The 15,705-nt window shown below is 41.9% G+C and overlaps 1 protein-coding gene across 10 annotated transcripts in view; it reads left to right on the top strand.

The window, feature by feature from the left end:
• The window catches only part of anapc1 (anaphase promoting complex subunit 1), an 81,251-nt gene that overhangs the window by 42,430 nt on the left and 23,116 nt on the right, over positions 1 to 15,705 (top strand). For all 10 annotated transcript variants that reach the window (XM_070542500.1, XM_054750246.2, XM_054750248.2 and 7 more), the window contains exons 29-41: positions 67 to 153; positions 6,196 to 6,335; positions 6,515 to 6,633; positions 6,785 to 6,915; positions 8,311 to 8,451; positions 10,600 to 10,752; positions 10,880 to 10,961; positions 11,131 to 11,222; positions 12,950 to 13,084; positions 13,291 to 13,373; positions 15,180 to 15,258; positions 15,368 to 15,442; positions 15,568 to 15,620. In XM_070542500.1, the coding sequence (XP_070398601.1) occupies positions 67 to 153; positions 6,196 to 6,335; positions 6,515 to 6,633; positions 6,785 to 6,915; positions 8,311 to 8,451; positions 10,600 to 10,752; positions 10,880 to 10,961; positions 11,131 to 11,222; positions 12,950 to 13,084; positions 13,291 to 13,373; positions 15,180 to 15,258; positions 15,368 to 15,442; positions 15,568 to 15,620 (1,370 nt within the window). The remainder of the gene's footprint in view (positions 1 to 66; positions 154 to 6,195; positions 6,336 to 6,514; positions 6,634 to 6,784; positions 6,916 to 8,310; positions 8,452 to 10,599; positions 10,753 to 10,879; positions 10,962 to 11,130; positions 11,223 to 12,949; positions 13,085 to 13,290; positions 13,374 to 15,179; positions 15,259 to 15,367; positions 15,443 to 15,567; positions 15,621 to 15,705) is intronic.

A 15,705-nucleotide genomic window follows, 5' to 3' on the forward strand; every position in this document is an offset into this window, starting at 1 on the left:
CTATAGTTTATCTTCATTCTTCATTGTTGCTGTAGCAGAACACTTTTAATTTGAACTATTTTCTAGTCTGTTAGTTCAGGTCTGTCTTTGGAGCCTCCTGTAGCCACAGAACCAGATGAGGAAGAAGATGGGATGTCAGACATAATTCAAGAGGTAACTGGACCATTGATGTTATTATTAGGCTTGAGCAGCGAAAGCGCTGCAAAGGCCTATTGTATCTGCTGTTTATTTTTCGCCCGCCAAGTAAATTGGCTTTTTGGAGGCCTTAACATACCTGAAAACTCAGGAATTTTTGCACACATGTCAGGCGTGGTGTAAAATTTAGTATTTTAAAGGTCCCCAAAAAAATCGCAATAAAACTTGCTCCACAGCTCCCCCTAGAATGTGAAACATACCCCTTCCATAAAGCTTAGTTTATCATACAGTTATGAAATTTTGTGCACTTGTAGTACTCAACAGTCCGCACAGGAAAGCCTCTTGCTACCATGGTCAACATCAAACAGGATCCCGGCCATTTTGGTTTGAAGTGGTGATTTTGACCCCATTTTGGCTGTTTCTAGGGTCCGCTTCTGATTGATTTACTCTATCATTTTTCACACAATCGTCTCGAAAGTTGTGAGAAATTGTTCAGAAGGCATGGGCGATCAAATAGAAAAAATAAAACTGACATTTCGTATATGCTCAGGGGGCGTTGCCAGGCCTTGAATTTTGACTACTCGCCCAAAAAATATAAATGGCTATAACTTCATACTCAAATAGAGTAGTTACAAGAATGTCTGTGGTCATTCGACATCCAACCACAAACTAAATTGAAGGGTTGAATGAGGACATCACACTAGCCCCGCCCCCTCAGGACCAAAAAGGTCAAGTTTTACTGTGATAGGTTCCAAATCGCCACATTTCACTTAATCACCACAAATTTGTAGCTGGTAACTCAAGACAAGTGGTTGTTTCTTGGCGTCACTTTATGGGAGTTTTCAAAATAGGGCGGGGCTGTGGCGGCACAGCAAAGTCAGGCGTATCGCCGTAGCCATACATTTGCCTCCCATTTCGTCATTTATAAAGATATCACCACAAAACCCTGGTGAGTGATCCTAGTCCGGCCCCCCAAAAAGTCTGATGTGAAAATCCGGTGGGCGTGGCCTATTTTCTTAAATAGCGTCCCCTAGGACCATTAAAATTGTCAGCCCCAAGCCATGCTTTGACTGAGGATTACGAAATTTGGTACACTAATGTAGTGTCTCAAGACATACAAAAAAGTCTCTTGGAGCCAAGCGCAAAGTCGCACAGGAGGTTAGCCATTTTGGTCCAAGTACTCGATTTAGTGGTTTTTGCTCACGTTTGGAGAATGGTGCCCCGTCGCCTTTTTCACTGATCACGTTCAAACTTCTGCTGTATACTCTTAAGCTGGGGGAAAAAATTCAACTGTCGGATTTTTCAAAAGTTGAAAGGTGTGGCTAAGCCTCAAACTTTGACCTGTTGCTACACCACTCTTTTTTTCACAGCTCCCTGTTGGACTCCTTTTACCCAATCACCAGCAATCTCTGGCAAATAGCAGTAGACAAGTTGAGGTAACTTGGTTTCCAGTATTGGCAGGTTTCAAAAATAGGCGGGGCTTTGGGAACATGGCAAAATTTGCCATCACGCCATGTAAATACATTTGCCTCTCATTTCCTCAGTTATCATGATATCACCACAAAATCTCTGGTGAGTGATCCTAGTCTGATTCCCAATAGAAATTAACGTGATAGGTTGGTGGACGTGACGTATTTTCTGAAATAGCGTCCCCTAGAACCATAAAAATGGTCAGTCAAAAGCTGTGCTTTAATTGAGAACTACAAAATTTGGCACACTAATGTAGTGCCTTGGGACCTACAAAAAAGTCTCTTGGAGCCCAGGTCAATGCCGCACAGGAAGTCAGCCATTTTGGTCCAAGTACTCGATTTAGTGGTTTTCACACACGTCGTTTGGAAAGCGGTGCCCCATCGTCCTTTTCACCAATCATCTTCAAACTTCTGCTATATACTCTTAAGACATAGGGGGAAAAATTCAAGTGTCGAGTTTTTCAAAAGTTGAAAGGTATGGGCGTGGCTAAGCCTCAAAATTTGACCTGTTGCCACGCCACTCTTTTTTCACCGCTCCCTATTGGACTCCTTTCACCCAATCACCAGCAATCTCTGGCAAATAGCAGTAGACAAGTTGAGGTCACTTGGTCTCCAGTACTGGCAGGTTTCGAAAAAAGGCGGGGCTTTGGGAGCATGGCGAAATTCGCCATTGCGCCATGGAAATACGTTTGCCTTTCATTTCCTCAGTTGTGATATTGCTAGTCTGACCACCAATAGAAATGGACGTGAAATGTTTGTGGGCGTGGCCTATTTTCTGAAATGGCGCCCCCTAGAACCATTAAAACTGTCAGCCCCAAGCCGTGCTTTGACTGAGGATTACGAAATTTGGTACACTAATGTAGTGTTTCAGGACCTACAAAAAAGTCTCTTGGAGCCAAGTGCAAAGTTGCAGAGGAGGTCAGCCATTTTTGTCCAAGTACTCGATTTAGTGGTTTTTGCACACGTTTGGAGAATGATGCCCCGTCGCCCTTTTGACCAATCACCTTCAGACTTCTGCTATATACTCTTAAGCTATAGGGGAACAAATTCAACTGTCGGATTTTTCAAAAGTTGAAAGGTGTGGGGGTGGCTAAGCCTCAAAGTTTGACCTTTCGCCATTACATTACTCGACGTAATAACTCCCATGTGCATGATCAGATCCATACCAAACTTTGTCTGTGTGATCACTGACCACATCTCAAGACAATGACAATATGGACAGCTGACATCACCTAAGCCCCGCCCCCTGACAACAGGAAGTCGATTATTTTATGGTGAAATGCCCATATTTGTTCTCTCTAATTTTGTCAACATGACACTAAGGTCATGCACTTTCTTCATGATGCTGTAATGACCATTCAGTTCTGATAGCTTTCCAGAAAGGGAGGGGCTTTGACGCCATGGCGAATTCTGGCGCGATGCTGTGACCTTACAGTGGGGCAAAAAAGTATTTAGTCAGCCACCGATTGTGCAAGTTCTCCCACTTAAAATGATGACAGAGGTCAGTAATTTTCATCATAGGTACACTTCAACTGTGAGAGACAGAATGTGAAAAAAAAAATCCATGAATTCACATGGCAGGATTTTTAAAGAATTTATTTGTAAATCTGGGTGGAAAATAAGTATGTGGGCAATAACAAAAATTCAACTCAATACTTTGTAACATAACCTTTGTTGGCAATAACAGAGGTCAAACGGTTACTATAGGTCTTTACCAGGTTTGCACACACAGTAGCTGGTATTTTGGCCCATTCCTCCATGCAGATCTTCTCGAGAGCAGTGATGTTTTGGGGCTGTCGCCGAGCAACACAGACTTTCAACTCCCTCCACAGATTTTCTATGGGGTTGAGGTCTGGAGACTGGCTAGGCCACTCCAGGACTTTCAAATGCTTCTTACGGAGTCACTCCTTTGTTGCCCGGGCGGTGTGTTTGGGATCATTGTCGTGTTGGAAGACCCAGCCACGTTTCATCTTCAAAGCTCTCACTGATGGAAGGAGGTTTTGGCTCAGAATCTCACGATACATGGCCCCATTCATTCTGTCCTTAACACGGATCAGTCGTCCTGTCCCCTTAGCAGAAAAACAGCCCCAACGCATGATGTTCTCACCCCCATGCTTCACAGTAGGTATAGTGTTCTTGGGATGCAACTCAGTATTCTTCTTCCTCCAAACACGACGAGTTGAGTTTATACCAAAAAGTTCTACTTTGGTTTCATCTGACCACATGACATTCTCCCAATCCTCTGCTGTATCATCCATGTGCTCTCTGGCAAACTTCAGACGGGCCTGGACATGCACTGGCTTCAGCAGCGGAACACGTCTGGCACTGCAGGATTTGATTCCTTGCCGTTGTAGTGTGTTACTGATGGTGACCTTTGTTACTGTGGTCCCAGCTCTCTGCAGGTCATTCACCAGGTCCCCCCATGTGGTTCTGGAAATCTTGCTGACCGTTCTCATGATCATTTTGGCCCCACGGGATGAGATCTTGCGTGGAGCCCCAGATCGAGGGAGATTATCAGTGGTCTTGTATGTCTTCCATTTTCTGATAATTGCTCCCATAGTTGATTTTTTCACACCAAGCTGCTTGCCTATTGTAGATTCACTCTTCCCAGTCTGGTGCAGGTCTACACTTCTTTTCCTGGTGTCCTTCGAAAGCTCTTTGGTCTTGGCCATAGTGGAGTTTGGAGTCTGACTGTTTGAGGCTGTGGACAGGTGTCTTTTATACAGATAATGAGTTCAAACAGGTGCCATTAATACAGGTAACGAGTGGAGGACAGAAAAGCTTCTTAAAGAAGACGTTACAGTTCTGTGAGAGCCAGAGATTTTCCTTGTTTGAAGTGACCAAATACTTATTTTCCACCCTGATTTAAAAATAAATTCTTTAAAAATCCTGCCATGTGAATTCATGGATTTTTTTTTCACATTCTGTCTCTCACAGTTGAAGTGTACCTATGATGTGAATTACTGACCTCTGTAGTCATTTTAAGTGGGAGAACTTGCACAATCGGTGGCTGACTAAATACGTTTTTGCCCCACTGTAAGTTTGACTAACTTCCGCAAACAGCCTCAAATCTGCACAAGACCAAACATGGCAATCAACAATCATGCTCTTTAGCCAATGAGGCACAAATGGTTGGTGAATATTGTATAATATCACCACAGCACCCCCCACATACCTTTAAAACTGTAATAACTCCTACAGACGAGGTCACAACTGCACCAAACTTGCTTTATGTCATCACACAAAGGCACCCAACACAATCCTATGGTCATTGGTTGATATCGCTTTACCTCCGCCGCCTGACAGATATTAGGCCCTGAATAACACATGCATGATGCAATTCACACCAAACTGTACACAAATGATTGTTGTCAACCTACAAACTGCTTCATGGAATATTTCCTAAATTTGGGACAGTGCCCCTAGATACAATAAAACCTTTGTAACTTCTGCAAAAAAGCTCCAAACTATATCAAACATGGTGGGAGTCATCACACAACTGCAATCAACACATGTATGTGCTCACTCGTTCAAATCACTTTAACTCTTCCCACTTTCAGCCTTTTGGCTTTAGATGACCCGTGCAACATTTGATTGCTGCCAAATTAACAGAAAACCATCTTTGATGACCAAAGATGACCTCTATGAGATTTAGTTGTAAATGGTCACAGCACCCCCCTAGATGGGTTCAAACTTTATCAACTTCTAAAGACAAGGTCAGAATGGCATCATACTTGGCTTGTCTCATCACGTGACTGCACTAAACGCATTAATGTGGTTGTTGGTTCAAATCCCTTCAGCTCCGCCCCCTTTCAGCTCTTTGGCTCTAGAAAGCACACGCAACGTTTGATTAATGCAAAACTACCACAAAACCATCTTTGACTCCCTAAGAGGACCTCAATGGGATTTTTATGTAATTGGTCACAGCGCCCCCTAGATAAGATTAAGAGTTAATTACTCCCTAATACAAGGTCAGAATGGCATTAAACTTGGCTTGTGTCGTCATATGACTGCACCAAACACATTGATGTGGTTGTTGGTTCAAACCCCTGTAGCCCCACCCCCTTTCGGCTCTCTGGCTCTAGATAACACACACAACGTCTGATTGATGCCAAAATAACAGAAGACCATCTTTATCAACCAAAGTTGACCTCAATGGGATTTTTCTGTAGTTGGTCACAGCGTCCCCTAGATAACGTTAACCTTCAATGACTTCAAAAAACGTGGTCAGAATAGCGTTGAACTTGGTCTGTGTCACAACATCAGTGTGGTAAGAGTATCCCTTACTGGTTAGATGTGTAATTTAATGGTGGGCTCAGAGAAGATGCTGAGTCAGGGTGAGGTGCAGATGAGGAGACCGTTCACGATTTCTGGTGTCGGGGTGGTCGATGTTTATGTTCTGCAGACATGCCCGGGTGCACCAGACTGCCGGCCAGGCCGGAGCGGCGCGGAGCTGCTAGGGCCGAACGACACTGCTTGCAGCTTTAATTATTATTTTTTTTTTTTTTTTAAGCTTTGCAGAACACTTTTTAGCTCTTCAAACTTCTAAGAGTAAAGTTTTGATGTTGTTTTCCCTCTGTGTCTTCATCAGGTCACAGGACTAATCTGGAGCCAAGATCTTCGAATCCAGGAAGTAAGAAGGCTCCTCCGGAGCTCTGGACCGGTCCGGGTCAGTGTAGTACAACTACCCGAGGTTTCAGACCACGAGTACATCGAGGAGAAAGAAAATAAGTGAGTTCATTACAAATGTGTTGCAGTTATTTGATCTGAATATTCAAACGGCCAGGTGACGGTGAGGTTTACAGTTTTAAAAGTCTTTAAACTTTTTGTTGGGTAAATATTTTATTCATTCTGCTGTTTTCTTTTTTCTTGACTTCTTTAATCTGCTGTTTTCATTTTGTCCTTTTCAGACTGCTTCAGTTGTGTCAGAGAACAATGGCTCTTCCTGTCGGCAGAGGCCTTTTCACCCTCTTCTCCTACCACCCGGTGTTAACAGAGCCTTTGCCTGTTCCAAAACTCAATCTAACAGGTATTAAGGTGGAACCGAATCTCGAATGCTTTTATCTCAACACAAGACTTGGATTTATTTAGATCTTTTGAAAATCACCATTAGTGTGGATAATCGGCAGGGAGATCATATGTATTTGATATTCTTAATTTCATGTCCTTTCCTACCTCAGGTCGTGCTCCTCCGAGGAATACTATGGTCGATCTCAACAGTGGGAATATTGATGTTCCTCCCAACATGACAAGCTGGCCCAGTTTCCATAACGGAGTAGCAGCTGGACTTAAAATAGCTCCAGCTTCACAGGTTAGTCTGAGATTTCACCACCTCCTCATGAACTCGTGTACAGCTGTCTATAGATAGACTTTGCTTTGTCTTAAAAAAATCTACAAACACGTTTTCTTGCATTAATCAAAAATTTGGACGGTGTCCGGTGCTCCAGCGCAGATCTTACCTGCTCAAATCTGTCCACCTTTGATTCAGATACAACTTTCTATGGCAAAACAAAATAATGACCAGGATAACAAATGATTTAAAATTAAACTGTTTTATTTAGAGGAGGTTTACTAGTGATTTACTCTTTTAGTTGCTCAAAAACAAAACAGATGATTTTTTACCATAACTCCTAGCATGTTAGCAGACATAACTGAGATTATATTGACCTAACGATGAGACCTTGAGATTAAAATTACAGTACGAACAAAATTAAAAACATCAACAGAACACGATAACTTGCTATTTGCATATCGAGACACGGCTGCATCACAGCTGCAGGGGGATTGTTTTCCACATGTATTAAAGAGCTTCTGTCGTGTAGATAAAGATCTGTTTTTCACCCTCTACATTCTCAGTGAAGTGCTCTCACACCTTTATTGTCTAAAATGTATTTACATCCATTCCATCCTCCTTTGTTAGATTCGCCATCTTTAGTTTTCACTATACAATCTCCTCCGTCTCCTGTTCCTCAGAAGTTCTTCTCTGGTTGGGCTGTCTGCAGTCTAGGCTACCATTAGTAGATTATACTGCCCTCATGTGTTCATGGAGCACATTGCTGTTAAAACATCACTGTAGCAGGCTATTGAAGGCTCTGTTTAAGAAGCATTGGCTTTAAACATATATGTAGATGATGATTTATTTATTATCAGTGCAGTTAAATAAATAATTACCTAGTGGTTGGAGCCCTATCAGATAGGCCGCCTGCAGCGTATTTTGTTTTTCTTTGTCTGCTGTTTGCAAACAGGAAGTTACAGCACAGGTAACGAGTAAAATCATGGAGAAACGTTTGCAACACATAGTTGTTACGTTTAATAAAATCCTTTGGATTCATCAGAAAAACTAATCTTATTTCATAATGGCCTTCTATTATTTCCACATTTGTATTTAAAACTATTGCAATAGTTCAGACTTGTATAAAATAGGTCAGACCTGATCAGATTACGGTCCAGAATGTTGTGGAGCACTACTGAGGCATTGGTTCTTACAACAATGATGTTCAAATATCACTGTGTGTGTCTCCTAAATGATACATATTCATAACCATTCCTAACCATAATTACAAAACAAAGCTTCTGATTGAGCACATTCAAGCACCGATTAATGTTTTTGGATGTTTTGGTTTATTTTCTGCTCTATCGTTGTTTGGTGGTAAACAAAACCTCTGTTAGACTTCTATACATAAAAATAATTTTTTTTCTTCTTAAGGTGGACTCAGCCTGGATTGCCTACAACAAGCCAAAGAGTCCTGAGCTGGCTAATGAGTATGCAGGCTTCCTTATGGCTCTTGGGCTGAATGGTCACCTCACCAAGCTGGCCACGCTCAACATACATGACTACCTCACCAAGGTTTGCGCACACCCACATGAAGACGTACTATAAGCTTGTTTCCACTATCAAAACAGTCCGAGTAATTTTACTGGACCTTTGCGGCATGCACGTGTCTCCGTTTCTTTGATCTGGCCCAAAAGGACCATTTCCAGGTACATTTCAAGAACCACCCAAGTACTAGCCTTGGGATATGTCCTCGAAAATGGCCTGGTAGAGTCGCGGGGCGGGACTTGTGGTGAACTCATGCTGATTGGTTGCAACTCAGTAGGAAGCGATATTGGCAGACGTTTCCAGAGAACTTATAGACACATGTTTGATTCATTGTGAGCCACGTAGTTCTTACAGTAGATCACATCAAACGATACACACATGAAGTTGTGTGCAATGGCAAATTTAAAGTTCAGGTTATGAGAAGAAGCACCCTTCTACTCTCATTACCTTGCAAACACACAGCAAGCTCACTTCTCTCTCTAAATGAGTGTAAATGAAAGATGTTGTGTAGCATCAAAGCCAAGCAGTTAGTCAAACTGAAACTCTGGCTTCTGAGAAATTAGAAACAAGATTATTCTTTCCTACTTTCAGGTGAGAAAAACAGGATGCTGCAAACCAGATCTTATTTTTTTTCTCAGCAAAAACGTTTTTGTAGAGGCCAAGATGTTGCCAGAAGACCAAACTAAGACTATTATCTATTCAACGTTATTGCTTCTCATTTTGTTTGATTTTAACCAAGCCAACTTTATTTGTATAGCACCTTACAACAGCATAAAACCGACCAAAGTGCTTCACAGAAATTCCAAACATTAAAAACGATACACAACATAAAAATGCATCAAAACTAAAGCTTAAGAACTAACACTAAAAAGACTCTCATGCTGAGTTAAAAGCCAAACCTTAAAAAATGGGTTTTTAAGAGATTTCAAACCAGACAGTGAAGAGGCCAACCTAATGCGCTCCAGAGCCTAGCTACAGACAAAGCCCTGTCACCTCGAGCTTGCGCCCTGTTTTTACGACTTCCAGGAGCATCCAATCAGACAACCTCAGAGACGGTGCAGGGAGTAAAAAACCAGTAGCTCAGAGAGGTAAGGAGGAGCAAAGCCATGCAAAGATTTAGAATGCCATAAAAGGACCTTGTACTGGATTCTAAAACGATTTTAGGCTTTATTTGCTAATTATTTCAGTGCTTTTGATTTATACATAAATACAGTTTCATCCTGTATGTTATTTACATTATGCTGACAACAAAAAATCCAAATAACCAAATATGTTATTAGGAAATGGTGTCCTGTCAGACTTCTGCAGCTCAACAAACCCTGAGTTTGTCGTCCCAAAAACAAAACGGCAAACAGTGTGAAGTCGAGAGCGAAGCGTGCATGTATCCGACAGCTACCTTTGTGAATGACAGTTGTGAACGTGGTTTATGGTGAAGCCTGCTTGTAGGTGGTGGTTTTCTCTTGTTTCAACCCTCGCTGTAAAAGATAAATTATAGACGTATAATAGATGGCTTTATTAGATTTGTGCATTGCTGTGGTTTTTCAGAGAACGGAGTTGTGTTGCTAAACTTGTAAACTACCTGTTTTTTACACTGAAATGGTTTGGTTAACATCCTGAGTATTTTGTGATCACGGCTTCAACATGTTTTGGTGTTTTCTACAAGATGTGTAAATAAAAATGTTAATAATCTTATGAATTTTAGAAAAATCCTTGTTTTAAAAAAAAACAACTTTTTTTTATTTGATGCCAAAAAAATTAACAAGTAACTGACGTGTGTACAGTTTATAGCATGTATAGTTCTAGCCTAAAGTGTTCAGATGAAGCTTACTAAGGTAATTCAATCAGCAAGTTTCATTTGTAGCAAAAGCTAAAATGTTACTTTGTCCGGCTGAGGGTTTGTATTGATGCTGAAGGTGTTTCATGCTGTTGTTGTTAAACAAACACACAAACTCGAGTCTGCAGAAAGCTGTTTGTTACAGTTATCCAGTGTGGAAGATGATTGCTTTTCTTTGTCTCCAAAGTCGTGCTTTGAGGTAATGAACGTGTTACGCTGGAGGTAAATAGTTTTTCTCCGTGTGTTTAGGATGCAGGAATCTAGCGCCATGCAGCAGAATCCTGGATCGTGTGTTTCATTAGTATTCTGCTGTCCTTACTGTGTGTCCTTGTGTCCATAAGGGCCATGAGATGACCAGCGTTGGACTCCTTCTGGGTGTTTCTTCTGCCAAACTGGGCACCATGGACATGTCGACCACCCGCCTGCTCAGCATTCACATCCCCGCCCTTCTCCCGCCTACTTCCACTGAGCTGGATGTGCCGCACAATGTTCAGGTGAGAAGTCATGATGGGCATGAGTGTTCTGCGTTCATTCAGATCTGCAAAATATAAACAATGTGTTTATAGGTCCCGTCAAAAGTTCAGCAGCATAAAGTCCTTTGCCCCACTGTTTGTTTTTCAGGTTGCTGCTGTAATTGGTGTCGGACTGGTATACCAGGGGACTGGGCACAGACACAATGCTGAAGTCTTGTTGTCAGAGATAGGTGTGTGTGTGTGTGTGTGTGTGTGTGTGTGCACTTTTCCTATGTAGAACATTACAACAATGCACTTTTAAACCTTGAAACACCACATCTAAAGCAGTGTCAATTTTACCAGTTTGCTGTGTAAGTTTAGCTGCTTACAGTCCCTTTTCTTCATGCTTCTTTATTCCAGGCCGTCCCCCTGGTCCAGAGATGGAGTACTGTACCGACAGAGAGTCCTATTCACTAGCTGCTGGACTCGCTCTGGGTATGGTCTGTCTTGGGGTAAGCCACTTAGATCTAACATCAGCATGTACAACACTTCAGATTTAGAAGCGGTATTGGTTGAAATCAAGGCAAAATAAATTGATATTTTTATTATCACTGGGATTCGTGCAGAAGAATATTGATTCATTGACGTTTTCAGTATTATTGCTGGATAGGGTGATAGGGTACCAGGTTAGTGATGGGAAGATGGAAAGAGTGCTTTGGAGGTCCGATGAATGAGGAAAATTAGAATGTAGATGAAGAAGAAACGATTTTTATATAGTGCCTCTCAAGATAAAAATCATGAACAACATCATCATCAACAAAAAATGTATAAAAATAAATAAAAAGTCATAAAAATGGGGGAAATTGAAACATTTAACCTGCAAAATCAGGAGGACAAAAATGAATAAGACGGGATCCTGAGAAAGGCCGATTGGTGGAGATAGCAGCAGGAAAAGGTTAAGAGGAAGAATCAGCAGGAAGTCACAGAGAAGATGATGTGACTGTTGTGGAACAGGAAGCAGCTCGGACTAGTAAGGATGAAGTGAGGAAAGCTTTGAACAGGATGAAGAGGGGAAAAGGCACTTAGACCCGATGACATACCATGGAGGAATGGAGGTGTGTAGCAGAGCTGGCAGTAGAACTTTTGACTAGGTCAGGGCTGGGGAATCCTGGTCCTCGAAGGCCACTATCTAGCATGTTTTTCTTGTTTCACTGCTTCAAAACACTTCATTTTAATCAGCAGGTGATTAACTGGCTTCTGCAGAGCTTGATGAGCTGCTGAACGGGTGATTTAACCACTGAATCAGGTGTTGGAGCAGAGAAGCAATCTGCATTGGCTTTAGATTTCGAGAAAGTGCATGACAGGCTGCTGAGAGAGGAACTGAAGTGGTAGAGAAGAAGAGTGGTGCAGAACATGTATGAGAGCTGTGAGACCGCAGTGAGGTGTACTGTAGCAGTGACAGGAGTTCAAGGTGGAGGTGGGATTGGCTCCAAACTCCTTTTAGTTTACTTTGGTGGTGGACAGGCTGACAGATGTCAGACAGGAGTCTCCATTGACTATAATGTTTGCAGATGACAACATGATCTGCAGTGACTGCAGGGTGCAGGTGGAGGAGTAGCTAGAGAGGTGGAGATATATACTGGAAAATAGAGGAATGAAGATCAGTTACAGCCAGATAGAATACACGTGAGTAAATGAGAGGGACACAAGTGGAACGGTGATGTTACAGGGAGCAGAGGTAAAGAAGGTTTATAGTCCAAATCTATGGAAAGGGTTGAAAAGAGGTGAAGAAGTGTGTGAAGAAGGTTGGTATGGGTGGAGAACAATGATGTGTGATAAAAGGGTTTCAGCAAGAATGAAAGGACAGGTGTAGAAGACAGTAGTGATACCAGCCATGTTGTCTGGTTTAGAGACCGTGTCCATGAGGCAGAACTGGAAGCTGTCGAGCTCAAGATGCTGAGATTCTACTTGGAAGTGGCGGAGATGTATAGGATCAGGAATAAGGACATCAGAGAGACCGGTCATGTTAGATGTTTTGGAGAAAAGGTCCAGGTCAGACTGTTAGTTTAGACATATTCAGAGGAGAGACAATGGTTACAGAGGAGGTTGGAGCCACCAGGCAGAACGTAAAAGGAGGTTTATGTTGGCAGAAGATTTGTTGTGGAGGCCCCTGAAGGGACAAGCCCAAAGGGAAAGAAACGTGTCATTGCATGCTTTACATATCTGTTTCCTCTTTCAGCATGGCAGCAACCTGATTGGGATGACGGACCTTAACGTGCCTGAACAGCTGTACCAGTACATGGTGGGGGGTCATCGCAGAGCTCAAGCTGGAGCCAACCGAGAGAGACACAAGTCACCCAGCTACCAAATCAAAGTGAGTGCATAAATCTTTCTCTACCTCAGTTTGTCCAAATATACAAGTTCCTCTCCTTCATTTAGCTATCATAACATTTGATGTGCTTTCTTCTCTGTGCACCAGTTAAGGATCACAGGCGTGTTTGAATTCTGACGCTTTCACCTTATTACACAACAAAATGACAAAACACCTGTTAGTTAATTAACTTTATGGTTGGTTTTTAGGAAGGCGATACGATAAATGTGGATGTCACATGTCCAGGGGCCACGCTGGCCCTCGCTATGATCTACCTCAAAACCAACAACAGGTGAGAAAATGGAAGTTATTCATAGTTGACCATCACAAAAAGACAGAATCTCTTTAAAACTGTATTAAGCAGCTCCTTACTTGGTGCTAATGAAAAGATTTTCCAGCTTTTTTCTGTTCACTTATATTTGAGACAAATGCCGTGTACTCTATGAAAGTACACACACCTACTTTTTAAAGGGCTAGTGTCAGGTTATGTTACACCTTCCAGAGCAAAGAAAGGCAAAATATGTGATAAAATATTGCCATTGGCTCTATTGGGATACCATTTTTTATTAAATAAAATTTTTTTTCATGACCCACTCGTTCATCTTGGAAATTAGATGCTTGGATTTGATGAAGTCCCAGTTCCCCCGTGCAAATTCCACAATAGTACACAGCTGCAGACCCAGAGACAGCAGATTCACCATCATTACCATCAACTTAGCCCCCCTGTCGCGCTGCTCTCTCTCTCTCACACACACACACACACACACACACACACACACACACACACACACACACATGAATGGAGAAAAGGCGGCTGAGATGTAGCAGATACCCAGCCTGAATCTTTGTTCGAGTCATCCCTGAACTTTATTACCACTCAGCTAGTGAGTAGCATTTTTGTTGTACTCAGCTCTGGCTCTATTTCGGGTGGTTTTTACTGTTGGAATGGCATCGATTTGAAGACGTAATCGGTCTGAAAATCCACTTCGGTACTGGCGGAGGTTTAACAACTAGTCTGAAATCACGATCACATTCTGGCTTTGTTTCTGATAGACCATGAAGATGAAATCCAATCATTTCTGCCAAGTCTTCTGGAAGTCTGGACAGGGATCCTGTTCTTCTTGCAGATAAAACAAAATTTTTTGGTTCTTGCATTATTTACAGTGCAAACTAGATAAGAAAGGAATCACTTTTTCGCAACTATGGAGATTAAACTCTCCGCTAGCTAAACAGAGAGACCAAGCAGGTTTACAGTCCAGGGTAGGAGGAGTCCGTATTCGAGACTACCTAGATGGGGACGTGCAGGTCATGATGATGCAGCAACAACCCCATCCAGTTGAATGCAGCCTGCTGGGCACACCAGCTAATAATTGCAGCAGACAGGCAAAATGCATGCGTGAAGCCAAAAACCTTATAGGGGTGTTTTTCTTGAGGAAATAACAATAAAACATAGTCAAAGCTCCACAAAGTAGATTTTGTATGATAAAGAACATAACATATTAAATTACAGTTGATGCAGCTGTGCATCACAATTAATATAAATTTCTCTGCTTGCGATGAGTACCATAATCTAAAAAGCCTTATATGATATTGTCACAGATTGTGTTGCTGCTTTGACTCATCTGGCTCATTGCTGATTTGATTGTCATGTGCAGCTTGTTATTTCTCTGTTTATTTTGCTAAATCACTGTTCATTTGCTAAAATGTATTGTGTGTATTGATTTATTTCTTTATTCTCACCCATAAACTAATAAATATCAGGAAAACAGCCTGGAAAAGGGAATTGCATTGGTATAAAATATACCACAAATATTGCATATTTATATATGTCATATTATATGGAGTGTTCCCTCTGACTCATCATTCTAAATGTCCTAAATCTGCTTCATGTTTGCTACATTCTGCTAATTCTTATCCATGAGAACATCAGAGCATCATAACCTACAGAAGAACAAGACTCCTCCACCTCCCAACTGTATGTTGGTCAAGAAGTTCCTAATTTCTTCAAGGCTCAGCTGATGTTTTCCTCCTCTTGGTGGAGAGGGTGTTGAGGGAAGGTATTAACACTCCCTTTTCTCATCCCGTTTCTGTCCAATAGATCGATTGCTGATTGGCTGAAACCTCCAGACACTTGGTTTCTGCTGGACTTCATTAAGCCCGAGTTTCTGCTCCTGAGGGTTAGTGTGACGCCAGCAGTGTGTTTCTCTGTGTGTGAGGGACATGATTCTTTTCCCACCTTTCATTAATCTGGCATACTTGCTCGTCGTCTTCTTGCCTCACTACCAGACTCTGGCGCGGTGTATTATCATGTGGGATGAAATCCTCCCTAACTCGGAGTGGGTCAAGAGCAACATACCCCAGGTGAGAAAACACAGAAGCAGCGGAGCGGATTTGTAATGTACAATCATAGAGGTGCATTTGTTTGGGGAAATATATCCGTTAGTCAGATGCAACTAAAACTTCTTAGTTTCTTTCTCTTTCTTTAGATCATGAGGGGGAATTTTGATGCCTCAGAAGACATTAATATGGAGACAATGGCGTGAGTATTTGGACCAAATCAAATTTAATCCAATTTCTTTGGGCATTTGTGCAAATTTCTTATGTAATTTTTTATTGCTTCTAAG

The sequence above is a fragment of the Nothobranchius furzeri genome, chromosome 12 (assembly GCF_043380555.1).
Source record: "Nothobranchius furzeri strain GRZ-AD chromosome 12, NfurGRZ-RIMD1, whole genome shotgun sequence".
NCBI lineage: Eukaryota > Metazoa > Chordata > Actinopteri > Cyprinodontiformes > Nothobranchiidae > Nothobranchius > Nothobranchius furzeri.